Genomic DNA, 16,194 nt, shown 5'->3' on the forward strand with positions numbered 1-16,194 from the left:
ACCACGTCATCTCAATAAATTTAATAAGAGTAAAAAAGGATTTCCGGCCAAGGTGGAGGCGTAGACAGACATGCTACGTCTCCCTCCACAACTAAGAAAAAATACAACTACCTCAAAACTACAAACAACCAGAAGTTCCAGAAAATCAAACTGTATGGAAGTCCAGCAAACAAAGATATAAAAAAGAAATACTCATCCAGACAGGTAGGAGGGGTGGAGAAGATGCAGTGTGGTGGTGGCAGCGGCAGCAGCGGGCTGGCGGAAAGTGCACTCACACATTTTTAAAAAGTCAGGAGGGACACCTGGGGAGCGTTCCCAGCTCTTCCCCAGGCCTTGCAGCTCATGGTCCCAGCACCAGGGAAAAATAAAGCCTCATTGCTTCTGACTGTGCAGAGCAGTGGGGGTTGGAGTGGAGGCAGAAACTGCCAGTCTCAGCAGAGTCCGCTTGTTTAAAGGGCCCCCACAGTCCTAGAACATCCACAGACCCATCCACTCTGGGAACGATGGCCAGGGCAGCAGCTAGAGGGGCGTCAGTCCAGTGCAGAAATGGAAGAAGTGCCTGGAAAAGGGATGAGTGCTGGGCAGGCGGCATTGTTCCCTCTCGGACCCCTACCCCACATACAGTGCCACAACATGGTGAAGCAGGTCGCCCTGCACTGAGGAATTGCTAAGGCTCTGCCCCTTACTATGTAACAGGAGTGATAGCAAATAAACACAGGAGCCTGTCAGAATGAGGAGACAGAGAAGTATGGCCCAAAAGGGGGAACGGATCAAGGATCCAGTGGGAGATCTAAGGGATGAGGAGATAGCCAACCTAACAGATGACGAGATAGACAATCTAACAGAGGCAGAATTCAAAACTCTGGTGATAAAGATGCTCACAGGCTTGATAGGTATGCGTGAGTACGGCAAATGCATAAGAGAATTGAAGGCTATGCTAAGTGAAGCGAAGGAAAATCCACATAAAAGCAATAGTGAAGGGAAGGAAAACGGGGTTCAAATCAATGATTTGGAACATAAGGAAGAAAAAAAGTCAACCAGTGCAGAATGAGGAAGCAAGAATTGAAAAAAATTAGGAAAACTTCCCAAATTTTTGAAGGAAATGGACATACGGGTCCGGGAAGCATGGAGGGTCCTGAGTAAGCTGGACCCAGAGGGGACCACACCAGGATGCATCAGGATTGAGACGCTAAAGGTGAAAGATAAAGAGAGAGTCCTGAGGGCAGCAAGAGAGAGGCGGAGAGTTGCCTACAGGGGGCTGCCTATAGGACTATCAGCTGATTTATCAGAGGACACTTTGCAGGCAGGAAGGGACTGGCAAGCAGTATTCAATGTGATAAAAAGCAACCTACAACCAAGATTACTCTATCCAGCAAAGCTATCATTTGGAATGGAAGGGCAGATGAAGTGCTTCCCAGACAAGGTGAAGCTAAAGGAGTTCATCATCACCAAGCTATTATTACATGAAATGCAAAAGGGACTTATGTAAGAAAAAGAAGATCAAAACTATGAACACTAAAATAACAAGAAACTCATAACTACCAACAACTGAATCGAAAAAATATAAACAAAATCCAACTAATCAAACCAGAATAGGAACAGAATCATAAGTATGGAGATCATTTGGAGGGTTATCAGCTGGGAGTAGGGAGGGGGAGAAATGGGGAAATGGTGCAGGGATTAAGAATCATAATTGGTTGGTACAAAATCGGGGGAAGTTAAAAATAATAGAGGAAAGGGTGAAGCCAAAGAACTTATATGCACCACCCATGGACATGATATAAGAGGGGTGGGATTGCTGGAGGGAAGTGGAGTACTGGGCAGAGGGGAACGAAAAGGGGAAAAAATTGGAACTACTTTAAAAACATAATCAATAAAATATACTTTAAAAAATAATAAAAAATAAAGGAGTAAAAGAAAATATTTAAAACCTAATTAAGTTATCTTTAGATTTAAAAAACTAAGATTTCATCACCAGGAGATCTGTAACTATGAAAAATGCTAAAGGAGATTCTGTTGTACAGAAATTATAGAAATTGACTGCTTCAGTTAGAATAAAGTGTGCCAGAAATGGTAACTACATTTACGAGGTCTGTCCAGAAAGTAACCAGCCATATAAGGAAAAATAGAGGCATTTACTGAAGAAGATACAAGATACAAGAAACATTGTACATAAGACAATGACACCTCAGTCCCCTTCAATGTAGGCACCTTGGGATCTCACACAGTTCTCCCAATCTCCATCAGCTGTCCCATCATATTTTCTGGAATCTCATGGATTGGCTGAAATCTCTTCTCTTTCTAAGGTGATTTTACTTTTGGGTGTCAAATATGGGCTATAGGGGGAGTGGGGCTGAGTCACCTGTGTGATTTGACATTTCACAAAAAAGTGCATGAGATGTGATGTATGAGCTGTTGTGTTGTTATGTTGAAGCTGCCAGTCACCAGATGCCCATAGCTGTGGCCTTCTGAATCATCTGAATAGTTTCCACAGAGGAATGTTCAAACTTAATGCAAAATTTGAAGCAGATCCATTGCTCTACTCACTCAGTCATTTTCAATGCAATGGTCACACAGTACACATGCTCACTCAGTGGTGTCTACTGCCCCCACTGGCTAGTACAGTGAAGTTGTCAGTGTTCACATTCTAGTCCATTCTCCTTTGCAGCCCATTACATCAATGTTGCACAAACCGTTCTTGTTATATTAACAATGGTTGGACTTTTTTCAGACAGATCTTTGTATGTGTAAATATAAAAAAAAATTGTGTTTCTCTTGATTTATTTGAAATACATATGACAGTTTAAAGTAAAAATTTTTGACATTATGTTGTTGAGTTATTAAGATATAATACATATGACAAGGATAGCATAAAGAAGAAAAGGAGAATAAATGAATCTATGATTACATGGTTCTTAAGATTTTATGTAAAGTATTAAAACATTAACTGAGTAGAGTGTGAAATGTTAAGAATGTGTATTGTAATAATTAAAACAACAATGCAAAGAGCTATGGCTGAAAGACCAAAAGACAAATAAAAATGGAATTTTTAAAAAGTTCAATAATCTAAAAGGCATAAAAGAAACAACAGAAAACAAAATCAGAAAGAACATACAGAAAATATAATAAGAGGGTAGACCTACAATCTAACCATATCAATAACTATATCACTGAAAGGTAGAGGTCAGAATGGATAAAAAACAATCACCCCACTGCACATTGTCTATAATATATGCACTTTAAATAAAAACTCATAGACAGTTTAAAAGTAAGTAGTAGAAAAAGATGTTCTCTTTAGTATCATGAATTCAAATTACTTTTGCATATGTAGTCTATACAGTACTGGACAGGAAATGGCTACATGACTGTGTCCTCGAGCTAGCAGAGCTGGTGACTGTTGCTCATCCAGGAAGTGTCATGGCACTGTATATTGGAGTTACCAGTTTTTTTTCAGCTTGGGCCCAAAGCAAGAAGAGGCTTTTCTACCTAAGGAAGAGAAATATAATCCTTCCCATTGCCTAAGAGCACAGACAACAGCTGGCAGAGTGAACACGCATGGTGAAAGATGACTTAGACTAGAGAGACATTTACAGAGCCAATGGATATATGCCACCTCTGGATTACCATGTCACATTTCTAGCCATGTAGAGATAGAACACTTAGCTATCCAAGACAAATACAGTTATAACTAGAGATGTCGGAGAAGGACAGTTATGGAGGCCAAATGGAGTTACAATAATTCCAAGGATACTCATCATTCTCATAGCTTCCTACATCACTCTAGAAAGAGACACACCAACCATAGTTTAAACGTGTCCTCAGCTTTCTTTCAAAGATCAACTGGAGAGAAAAAGATCTTAAGAGAACATCTTGGTGAAAGAGCTAGTGCCTTATAATCTCTGGCAGCTCACATATTCGGGTTTACCTCATTTCTGGGATTTGAAATTACAAAGGTTTAATCACCTCTAAACTAAGCAAAGCCTAATTTATTAATGTAAACTTAAACTTGCTCATATAAGGCCACAAAGAAGCTAAAGTTATTAACCATGGTTAAACCAGTGAAGTAATTTTTCTGTTGAGTTAGTTTGCTCATGAACCATACGGCAAGACTAACAGAGGATAATAAATGCATACTAATTATTGATTTTGTGTATGTCAGAAATATTCCAAATGACATTAATTTCATAAGAATAATAAATCCCTTCAAACAATTTTTATGATAGGTTTCAATAGTGTCTGTTATTTAGGAAGTGATTCATCTACGGACTCTTCACCTAAAGGTAGCCCTACCAATATAAATGGAGCTAATAAGCACATGTTACCTTAAAAATTTCCTCAAATCCTACATTTTTTCAATGCATTTATCAGATGAGCATATTTTTGAAATTTAATTTTATTAAACAGTAAAAATTTCTATATACATTTGAATTAATTACATTTAAGCTTGCACATGCAAATATTTCACTGAAAAAGGTACAAAAAATAGTTTGAATCTGAAAGGAAGGCATGATAGTTAAAATAATTTTCCAGAAAACCTCAAGGTGGAATAAGTTTTAAAGAAAAATGTTTTTATTTATTTTTAAAATAAACAGTAGGCTCTTACCATAGAGAAGACACTAAATAATGACTCAGTACTTCACTTGACTCGCTTTTATAAATAAAGCCATAATTATTTTTTTATAGTAACTGGTGATTAAAATCAGAGACTGTAATTCCTTTAAATTTTACTTAAGTGAACTCAATAAAGTATGGAAAACATTTGTCTTTGAGCTAGAAAATAAAAGTAGCTCTATAATTGCTATAGTGGCCAGTTAGGAATATTTTACACATCTAGTAAATAGAAGTTCTACTCAAAAGACAAGATGCAAGATTAGGAAAGGGGCTCTAAAATACATGTAATCACTTTTCTGATTGGACAAATGATCAAATTCTATGACATACAATGGGTTAAAGAGTTTTTCTTTTCACTGGCAAAACAATTATGTACATTCTGGATTTTTCTTAGTAAGGAAAACAAACTTTTACACATTAGACCCTTTATTATGTCACATGTATGATAGTTCTTATTTTTTACTTGTTAAAATTGACGGAGAAACTTTCCACTGATCATGTGTTATTTCTAATTTTGAAAATATATTTTAATTATTACAAATTACTTAATTATAATAAATTTTAACTAAAATTATATTTTATAATTAAAAAATCAATGAAGTGATTTCCATTTTGAAAAAGAAAAATCATATTCAGACATTTTATTTTACCCCTTGAAGTAATAACCTAAGTTAGATTTACTTTACTTAACTATTTCCTATGCTGTAAGCTGGAAACAATCCTGACTGAGCAGAAGTAACACTACTACTAAGAATATCACTTTCTATTAAATACAAAAGTGTCAGAGATTTTTGGATGAATATAGCTTTGGATTAAATGAACTAAATAAAAAATTCTTTTATACCACCAGGTCCAAAAAAGAAAAAAAAAAAGGCTGAGGGAAATGGAAGCAACAACAGATCATGGAAACACAAGAACGTGCAGAGCCTTGCTCAACGTTTTATGTGGAAGCCTAATTATCAGATATAGCTTACCATAGTTTTTGGAGATGGTTTTTGCATGTCTCTTTCTAAGTCTTTTGTTAGAAGGATGGGTAAGGAATTCTTACAACTGGCCTCCTATAAAAGAAGCATAAAAGAAACTTTAGAGACTGAAGAACATTACCCTAGCCAGAAATTACAATGTAGTAAAAAAGTTAACTTTTTCAAGGAAACAAGAAGGCATTTTGGATTCAGTTGTTCACATCAGAAGCTAATGAGATTGTAGCGAGGAGTCACAAATGTGTCCTTTCTTGTTTGTCATGTAAAACAGTGAAGTAAGATAAGATGGTTGATGGGGTAGGTGCGAAACATACAGGACAGATGTATTCAGAGATGTCCATTAAAAATCTCATCTACACTTTCATGTTACTTACACATCCACAGACAGCTCACCTTTTTTTTTTTTTTTTTTTTTTTTGAGAATTGGACAGTTAGTTCTCCAAGATACCAACCACCAAACTTAGAGTTGCCAACTTTTTGCATAGTATCATGAATTGGTTGTTTCTGTAAATATTTTATCTTAAGCCAATTCCTTCAGGTAGTTCAGCAAACTACTATTGAATAGTGATGGTTTCATACCAATATCTTAATTAAGAAAAAATATCTGAATATTTGTTTCCAAAATTATGACCCTCCTAAGTCCTTGGTTCATACCAAAATAGTACTTACAAATATAATAGCAGAAATTAGGAGGCTGCTCACATGGTGTTGAATAGATACTATTTATTTCAACATGATAATAAAACAACAATGATGTTGATGTCTTAAAAAATAATATAAGACCCCACTTGATTAGCTATTAACTTGGATAAATGTTCCGTGGATGATTCTATCTCCAAGTTAAGAGAACAAAAAATATATAAGAGGAAGATTACATATAACATTAAAGCAAGGGAGAAAATAAGTCAGATTTCTCTCACTTGATAACCTTCACCTCTGTGTCCATCTCTTTCCCCATCATACGTACAATTCAATCATCTAAATTATGGTTTATCACCCTATTTTGCTTTAGAGTTAATATATTTTTTAAAAATTGTATTCTACATACTTCATAATATTACTAAAATTTGCTGGAATTATATTCATTTATTTTTAAAGGGAACAGTATATTATTATGATAAAATGTTCCTAAAGAAAATAAAAATACTACTTACTACTAACAAATATTTACTGAATCATAGGATGTATCAGGCACTGTTCTAAAGACTATGAATTCATAAAGCCATTTTCCCCCCACAGCCCTAAGAACTATTAGAACCACTGCCCTTTGAAGTATAAAATACAATGAAAGCTGACAGAAATTAAGTAACTTGCCAAATAGCACAAGGACCGAATGATGATTCTGTATACATTTAAGGCCTGAGCTCTTATCTTTATATATGACTTCTCATACTATACACTTGATATGTTAATAGGTTGCAGAGCTATAGCATTTTAAAGCCAAAACAATTTCTAAAGATCAAAATCTGGTGAATTCCCCAACTCCTTTCCAATTTTACAGATGAGGGACTAGGTTCCTGAGGTGATGTGCCCAAGATCATACAGACAGTGGTGGAGCTGAGACCCATGCCTGGACCACGGGGCTGTACACAGCACCTGTTCTCAACTTTGTGCCAGGAAACAATATTCCCAGACTTGGGATTCAAGAGCCTCTTCTAAGCTGGAGAGTAGCTGTTGTGCTGACAACGCTCTCAGCTGCCTGTGGCCTCACGTACAGCCCTATGTAAGAACCCAAGGGTACATTTCTGAGATCTCCAGAGAAGTGTGCATTCCAGTCCTGCCCTTTCCCACCAGTCACAACACCTGTTGGTGGAAAGCCACTTACTGGAAATAGTGAATGAACCCATTCCCACTTCTGACTCACTGTGAGAGAAATAAACTATATCAAGCATGACATTTAGAAGATCAAAGTGATTAAGTGCATAATCCATTGCGTAATTTGACTACACTTGACTAACGTCATTACACTTAATCCTCTATCCCCTTTTTAAACTACTGGTATGTAAATATTAGAATGTAATAAGAAGAAAAAAAGTTGACTCTTAAGGGAAATTAATAGGAATAGGTGACCTTTGTTTATCACTGTCTCAATGTTTACAAACACCTGTAATTATTTCTTAAGCACAAACTAAAAATGAAAGTATTTCTTTAATTATATTTTCCCTCTTTTTTCCTGTGAATTAATAAGGCTGACAGTCAGCTGTTTCCTATAGCAGCCTGAAAGCATTTTCTGTAAACTTTTATCTGAAAATGCCACCTACATGAATATGTTTATTTTTTTGTTTTATTACTTTAAATTCAGGCAACAGAGACAAAGTAAAGTTTAGTAGTCAGAGGACTAAACTAGGAGTCAGAAGAGACCTGGCTTCTTGTCCAAATTCTCTAACTAACCAGTTGTGAGAAATCAGGCAAGCATTTTAACCACAGGGGAGCCTCAGTTCTAAGGTCTATAAAATGAAGGGAAGGGATTGATTAGACGAGCTCCAAGAATCCTTTATAGTCCTTGTGTTTCAAGATTTCATGACTCTTCTGGGAAAAAGTGACATTTACTGACAAAAAGGTAGTCTGCCACCTGTTCTGAGATGCATCCTCAATGCCTCACCAGAATGTTGCTGAAATGCTGGCATGCACCCAGGCAACCGGCAGAGAGACGGGGCCCAGAGCCCCAGGACAGAGGAAACATTTCTTGCAGGGCCACCGTTACTCAGATTTCTAGAGGAAAATAATTCAACTAGTAGCTTGATAAGTAACTGGTAATAACAATGTATTCTTTGAAAACATATATTATGGAGTTAGTGAGAAATATTTTTAAGACAAAACTTTTTAAAGGTTGTGCCTTTAAAAAGTCACTTGTACTTGTAGGTATATGCCTAAGAGAATTAAAAACATATGTCCACACAAAAACTTCTACATAAATGCTCATAGCAGCATTATTCATAATAACCAAAAAGTGAAAACAACCCAACCATCTATCAACTGATGAATGGATAAACAAAATATGGTGTATACACACACTGAAATAATATTCATCTATAAAAAGGAATGAAATACTAATGCCTGCTAAACACATAGATTAACCTGGAAAACATGCTAAGTGAAAGAAACCAAATACAAAAGGACACATTATAATTCCACTTCAATGAAATCTCCAGGAGAGGCAAATAGAACCAGGAAGTAGTTTAGTGGTTGCCAGGGGCTGGGAGGAGAAAATGGGGAGTGACCACGGTGGGGAGTGACAGATGGCTCCAATCTGTACAGGGTTTCTTTGGGGGTGATTAAAATGGTCTGGAATTAGGTACTAATAACGTTTGTACCACTTTGTGGACATACTAAGAACCAATAAACTGTGTACTTTAACCAGCTGAATTCTATGGTATGTGAATTACATTTAAAAAATTTTTAAGCCATTTAAATCAAGTCCTTATACTCCCTGGGCAAAGGAAAGAGATTTTGGGTTTGGGTTTGAACACTTCCCTTAGAACTTCCTTGAAAAGGTTTGAAGTGGGGAGTGTTTTGTGTTTGTAAGTATTAAACTATTTATGGACATGAAAATTGACTTAAATATTAACTGAGCCCTACTATATGTGACATTCCAATGCTGGCCATTGGAGATTGGAATAATAAACAAATGACGTGAATATATTATATAAGGCATATTCATATTTAAACAGTCGGACTACATAAAATGAGACTTTTGACTGAACTGATTGCTCAGTCTAATGACTTCTGTGCAACAACTAATTGCTTAAACCAGCTGTGTTACTTCACTATTAGGAAAACACAATTTAAAAATACAATAGGGACGTTTGAAAAAATACCCTGTTCATCACGGCATTGCTGGCCTTACTAATCAGCTCCTAACAACATTAAAAAATAGAGACCCACTCACTGTTCCCTCAGCCTAGCACACTACTCCCAGTTATTCACAGATTTGTTCCCTCACTTCATCCAGGTCTCTGTGCAGTTTTACTAGGCAGGATTTCCTCCCAAAACAACTTACCTAATCACCATTGTTCTCCCCTTCCATTTGATGCTCTACCTCCCTACATTTTTTTTTTCAGTCTTCTGCAATGACATTAATACTTATTGGTTTTAATTCTTTATTGTTCATCTCACCCTACTCTAAGAGGACTTGATCAGTCTTGCTCACCAATACATCCACAAGGCCTAGAACAATGTTTGGCACATAGTAGGAGCTCAATTTGTGTAGTAAATGAGTAAACCAAATAAATGAATAATATCCCTTTCTAATCTTTCAGTCCCTCTACATTTCTCCTGTTTTTTTAAAAATATGCTTTATTGATTATCCTGTTAGAGTTGTCCCAATTTCTTTTGCCTTTGTTCCCCTCCACCCAGTGACACCCCTCCCTCCAGTTGTACCCCCTTAGTCCATGCCCACTGGTTGTACATAGTTCTTCTTAACATCTTCCTACCTACTCCACTCCCTCCTACTATGCTTCTTAATTCATGAACCATCTCCCTCCCTTTCCCCCCTTCCCCCTCCCTGCTGACCTCCCCCACAAAATGTTCCCCATACCTATAATTCGTTTCCCATTCTTGTTGCCTACTGAGTTTGCCTTTGTTTCTATTCCCTAGCTTCTGTTGTTGGTTGTTGTGATAATTTTTATTTTAATGTTCATAGTTTTGATCCTCTTTCTCCTAAACAAGTCCCTTTAACATTTCATGTAACAGTAGTTTGGATCCGATGAACTCCTTCAGTTTTACTTTGTCCTGGAAGCACTTTCTCTGCCCTTCTATTCTGAATGACAGCTTTGCTGGATATAGTAATGTGGTTGTAGGTTTCTGCTTTTCATTAATTTGAATATTTCTTGCCAGTCCCTTCTTGCCTGCAGTTTCTTTTGAGAAATCAGCTGATAGTCTTATTGGGACCCCTTTGTACATAATTCTCTTCTTCTCTCTTGCTGCTTTTAAGATTCTCTCTTTATCCTTAATTTTTGACATTTTGATTATAATGTGTCTTGGTGTGGTTCTCCCTGGGCCCAGTCATTTTGGAACTCTCTGTGCTTCCTGGACCTGTAAGTCTATTTCTTTCCCCAAGTTAGGAAAGTTCTGCTTCATTATTTTTTCATATAATTTTCCAATTTCTAGTTCTTCACCACCTTCTGGCAACCCTAGGATTCAGATGTTGGCCCACTTATAGCTGTCCCATAGGTTTCTGAGCCTGTCCTCAATTTCCCCACTTTTTGTTTCCTCTTTCTGCATTGGTTGACTGTTTATTCCTTCCTTATGTTCCGATTTGTTGATTTGATCCATGGTTTTCTTTCCCTCACCACTAGTTTCGTATGTGTTTTCATTCATTTCAGCAGGACTAGCCTTCATTCCTTCCCCATGTTGTTTAAGATCTGCTGTTAGGTCAGTAAACATTCATATAACCGAAGCTCTGAACTGTGCCTCAGAAAGATTTCCTATCTGCTGATCCGTTAGATTAGATATTTACTGTCTGGTCAGCTGCATCACTGGGATCTCTATCATAATCTGTACCATCCTGACAGTTTTGTGTTTACCTTTACTTCTTGGGTGGGGCTGTCACACCTCCTACGCTATAGGGGGCAGAGCCCTGTTCACTCATCACTACCAGCCAACCCTTCTCACCACACTGTGGCACTTTGTGTGGGGGCGGGGGTCCAAGATGGATTCCTGCCGTTCACTCTCCACTGAGAGACCGAGAGCTTCTTCCTTTGTCCCCACCCTCTCCGGCCCTCACAGTCTGAGGCAATGGGGGTCTGCCTTCCCCAGCATTGGAATCGCGAGCTGACGGGATTGGTCTGCAGCCAGAGGTGCTCCCCAGGTGCTTCTTGCCTCCCCTTAAATACGGATGTCTTTGCTTACCACCATCCTGCCACTGTTGCTGCCAGCACAGCTTGACCTCTCTGCCCTGGCTTCGCTCCTCCTACCCACCTGAATGAGCACTTCTTTATAACCTCATACGTTGGACTTCCAGGTAGCTATTTTCTGCAACTTCTGGTTATTTCTGGTTTTGCGGTAGTTTATTCCTTCTTAGTTGTGGAGGGAGACACAGCGTGTCAATCTAGGCCTCCATCTTGGCTGGAAGTCCCATTTCTCCTGTTTTTATCTCCCTCCTTAATCAGCTTACATTTCATGATCCTTAATTCCTTTGCTAATACCCTTAATTTCTTTCCTCCAGTCTTCAATAATTGCATTTATCTCACAAAAGTACAACCTTGAATCCATCTATATATGCCTTCTCTGGGCTTGGAATGGAGAAACTGAAGGTGGCTGGGAAAAAATTATAGAATTGGTTAAGTGTTTCATGTTATATTTATCATTAATCTTGAGAGAACCCTCTATAATGCACAGCAATTCTGCAATACTTCTTTAGTAACTTGACTTTCTACTCCCCAAGATGATATTTTATGTCTTCTCCTCTCTTCTCAAACCCCCTTTCCTTCCATTTTCCCTTCATATGTCCCTGGAAAAACAGAAGCATTCAAGCAGAGGCTACTCATTTTCCCATCATCAAACTTGCAAATAGTTGCAACCATTTCATCCTCTCTGCCCCACCTCCAGTTACAGTAAGACTCTGATCCTATCAAATGTCACTTCCACCATGTTCATCCTCGATCTTACCTTCTCCTACTTGCTCAAGAACTTCACTCCTTCAGTTATTCCCTTCCACTGTCTCTCCACTAGATAAATCCCATCAACCATAAACATGCTCTGTAATTGTATCTTTTTTTTTTAAATCATAAACTTGAGATTTTTTAAATTATTGACAACTTGATCTTCAAGCATCACCTAATCTACTGTCCGGAGTCAACCTCCTTGGCACTTCCCTTCCTCTCACCCACCTCTCTTCGGCAATCTCTTAAGACTAGTCAACTCCACTTTTAAAACAGTTACTGAATTCTCCATCTTCACCCAAACAACACTTCCTTAATTTCACTTCTCCCACCAGCTATGGTTCCACTTTTTTGCTTTCCTGTGTAACAAACTCCAAAACAGCTATCTTCACTCACTCTCTCCATTCCTTCATCTTCAATGCCCACGCATCTGTTTTTGTCACTACTCCACAGAAAGTGCTGAAAGCAGTCCCAGCTTCATCACCATCTAACTTGGGTTCTCAGCAATATCTGACCCAGGAGACTCATTTTTCTTGAACTACTCTCTCTTCTATTTGCTGCCACAACACCACTGTTAGGGAGAAAAAAAATTGCCTTCCTCATTGACCAACTGCACTCTCCTTGGTTGTTAACTTATCCTCAATACAATAAAGTTACATATCTATTGATTATTGGTGAATTTTCTGTATCCTCTACTAAATAGAAGTTCTATTAAGGCAAACAATTGATCCCCTTTATTCACTACTATAACTACAATGACATAGAAAAGTGCCAGGTATAGTAGGAGCTCAATAAATTGTGTTGAATAAATGAATGAAGTGAAGTTGGAGTGACTCAAAGGCTGATGTTGAGTCTTTTCCCAAATGAAACAATGATCTCATTGCACTTTTATGGCTTTGAAATACAACTATTATGCTAATAACTCCAAAACTTGTATCACTATCTTTGACATTCCTTCTGCCCTACTTATATCTAACAGCCTGCTTGTCAACTCCACTTGGTTGTCTAATAAGCATCTAAATTTAGTATTTCCAAACCTGAGCTTTTGATGTACCAGCAAAAAAATTCTGTCAGTCCTTGAGTTTCTTTCCAAGATTAGCAGGTGGTACCTAGTTGCTCAAGCCAATGTCAGGTGTCTACTTGACTTCTCCCTTTTCCATACCTCCCACCATCAAACCCACTAGCAAGTACAGTCAGCAAGCTCCAAAATAAACTGGGATTCATTCACCTCTCCCCATGTACATGACCACCCCAGTAAAAACCAACATCATTCAACTAAATTACTTCAATCATCCTGCCTTCTACAAGCTTTGTGTATGTCAAATAGATGGTATCATTCTTCTATTAATTCATGGAATAAAATTCAAATTTGTTAGCATAAATTACACATCCCTGAATGATCCTGCCTACTTCTCTAACCTCATGTGATACCAAAAATGCTCTCTATTGCATTTTTTCATTTTATTTATTGTATTTTTTTGCTTCAAAATTTGTGTGGTTCTTTTTTTACGATTTCTATCTCTATGTTGAATTTCTCATTTTGTCCATGTACTGTTTTCCTGATTTTGTTGAAATGCCTGTGTTATCTTGTAGCTTGCTGATCTTCTTTAAAATAATTATTTTTAATTATTTGTCAGACAAGTCACAGATCTCCATTTCTTTGAGAGCCAATTACTAAAAATTTATTGAGTTTCTTAGGTGATGCCACTTGTTGCCTTGCATTGATGTCTGTACTCATTGTAAGGATCAGGGAAGACTTATGGGGTTCTTCAGTGGTGAAAGTTTGTAATAGTGGGGACTTGTAATATACTCCACCATACTTTTGACATTATTTCTGTTAATACTTACTCTAATATGTAGCTTGTAGATAAACAGCATCTTTGGATAATAATCCTAGGAACTAACTTCAAAAGATACACACTCCAACCTTTAGTCATCCCAGCTCCTGAAATGAAGAAAACCAGGATGACACACACCAGACAACTGCTTGACCAGTTTCGAGGTCCTTATCAGAATGAACTATGCTGGTGTGCAGAGAATTTTCAACACCTTCCCCTTGATCTCTTTGTTCTGCTTTCCCTCTTCTTCCTTATAAAAACCTCTGCTTGCACTGAAATGTTAAGATGGGCTTTGAGGCAAGAGCCCCTTATCTTCTCAGATTGCTGGCACCTTGAATAAACCACTTTCCTTTTCACTAATACCTATCTCTTGAGTTTGACTTTCATGGTGGCAGGCAGCCGGGGTTATGTTCAGTTAGATTGTGGGTGTCCACAGTGGCAGTGAGGGCTACTGGAGTTCTTTTGCTCTCCTTCACCTTCACAGGGGGAAGTCACAGCCAATGGGATCCTTTTGGTGCCAAGCTGTGCTGGCCTGTGATGCAGATAAAATGCTTCCTATACTTATCTATGTGGTCTTCCTTGGCTCTTGGGCTCCATTTAGTTACTAGAGCTTTTTTAATGTGCTCTAGAGCTTTCCCAGAACTATTTTCATCCATTAATAGTTGTCAATTTATTTTTTATAGGGGGACAAGAGTTGGGGCCTTGGAGCCTGCCATCTTGGTGATGTGCTCAGCTTTGCTTTATAGTCTGTTAACTACCCCATGTCCTTCCAAAAAATTTATTTACTTTCTCTTTTCTTTCTGGTTTGTTAGTCTAATATTAGTCATGGTTGCTTTCTGTTTCCAACCAAAGTGCTCTAAGTTATGCAAATATTTATAAAAGTGTCACTTACGGTATGGTCCCTCAGTAGAAAACTGTGAAATTAAATCTTAATATAATGATGATGTTGATAATCACAATAACACTGGATACCACTTATATACCACTTGCTGCATGTGTGGCTTTATTTAAGTGATTATTACACATTTATCCACTTTTGATCCTCCCAATAACCCTATACAATATGTACTTTTACTATATAAATTTCTCATATATAAAAACTCAGGTACAGAAAGAACAGTAGCTTGTTCAAGGTCACACACCCAATAAGTAGCAGAGCTAGAATTGAAACCATTCAGTCTGTCTCCAGAGACTTGCTCTTCATTGCACAAAATAATGCCTTTCTAGAAGAATCCTTCCTATTTAATTAGATCATGAAACATTGCTGGTTAGGCGACCTGAAAAGTAAACTAAAACAGGAAATCATTTAAAAATGATACATATATGATACCTACCCAAAATTGTTTTTTACAGTAAAACCCACAGATGTTTCATCTTTTTTTTTTTTTACCCAGGCCCAGTCGGCTTTATGTTTCATCTTTTGATGTGGGTCTTTGTTTGGGAATAGCCATATGTTCAGAATTCCCCACTTTCTTCCTTGTATAAATCACAATAATAATATATCATTTGTGTAGAGTGAAAACATGAAGACTTCAAGTTTTATTATTTCCAACATATTCAACATAGACTTTGTAACACAGATAATTCTATACCATGTCCTAAAGTCTTCTATGTCCTCTCTCTAGAAAGACTACCATTTCTAGCCTCCCTTAGTTAGGTTGGGAACTATATTGTTAAGTCTGGCGAGAGTGACAGAAGAAATGACAGAACAGCCATGAGTCTACAAGATTTGTCTGGCTAGCTGCAAGAGATGGGCTGACACCCTAAAGTGTGAGCAGCCAACAAAAGAAAGAGAGGGGTTTTTAAAGGGATAATGGAAAAGGGAGTTGAAGGGACTCTCTGTAGATGGGTTTGGGGGAGTTGGCTCTGAGAACAGAGGGGCTTACTAAAACAGAAAAGTTATGAAGTTCTTGCTAGCAGGTTACGATATCTTGAGGGACATAGGCCTTGCCAGCAGTCTAAGATATCTCTGAAGGACACAGGCCATCACTGGTGTCAGCAGTTACTACAGGGGCAGCAGATTTATTGAGGCTTAGGCAGTCCCTGACACCAGCAGTTACTGTGGAAGCTTGCTAAATCCAGAACTGGATTCCCAGAATCCAGGTCTTATGCCTAAGACATATGATTGAATCTAATCATTGGAATGTGAGCAGAAGTGTTATA

At 37.8% G+C, this 16,194-nt stretch overlaps 1 protein-coding gene across 3 annotated transcripts in view; it reads right to left on the minus strand.

Annotated features, from left to right (window-relative positions):
• Nucleotides 1-16,194, minus strand: part of FAM13A (family with sequence similarity 13 member A) — a 312,836-nt gene that overhangs the window by 182,388 nt on the left and 114,254 nt on the right. For all 3 annotated transcript variants that reach the window (XM_090266299.1, XM_090266298.1, XM_090266297.1), the window contains exon 6: nt 5,586-5,669. In XM_090266299.1, the coding sequence (XP_090122425.1) occupies nt 5,586-5,669 (84 nt within the window). The remainder of the gene's footprint in view (nt 1-5,585; nt 5,670-16,194) is intronic.

The sequence above is a fragment of the Furipterus horrens genome, unplaced genomic scaffold (assembly GCF_987537825.1).
Source record: "Furipterus horrens unplaced genomic scaffold, mFurHor1.1.pri manual_scaffold_2, whole genome shotgun sequence".
Classification (NCBI taxonomy): Eukaryota; Metazoa; Chordata; class Mammalia; order Chiroptera; family Furipteridae; genus Furipterus; species Furipterus horrens.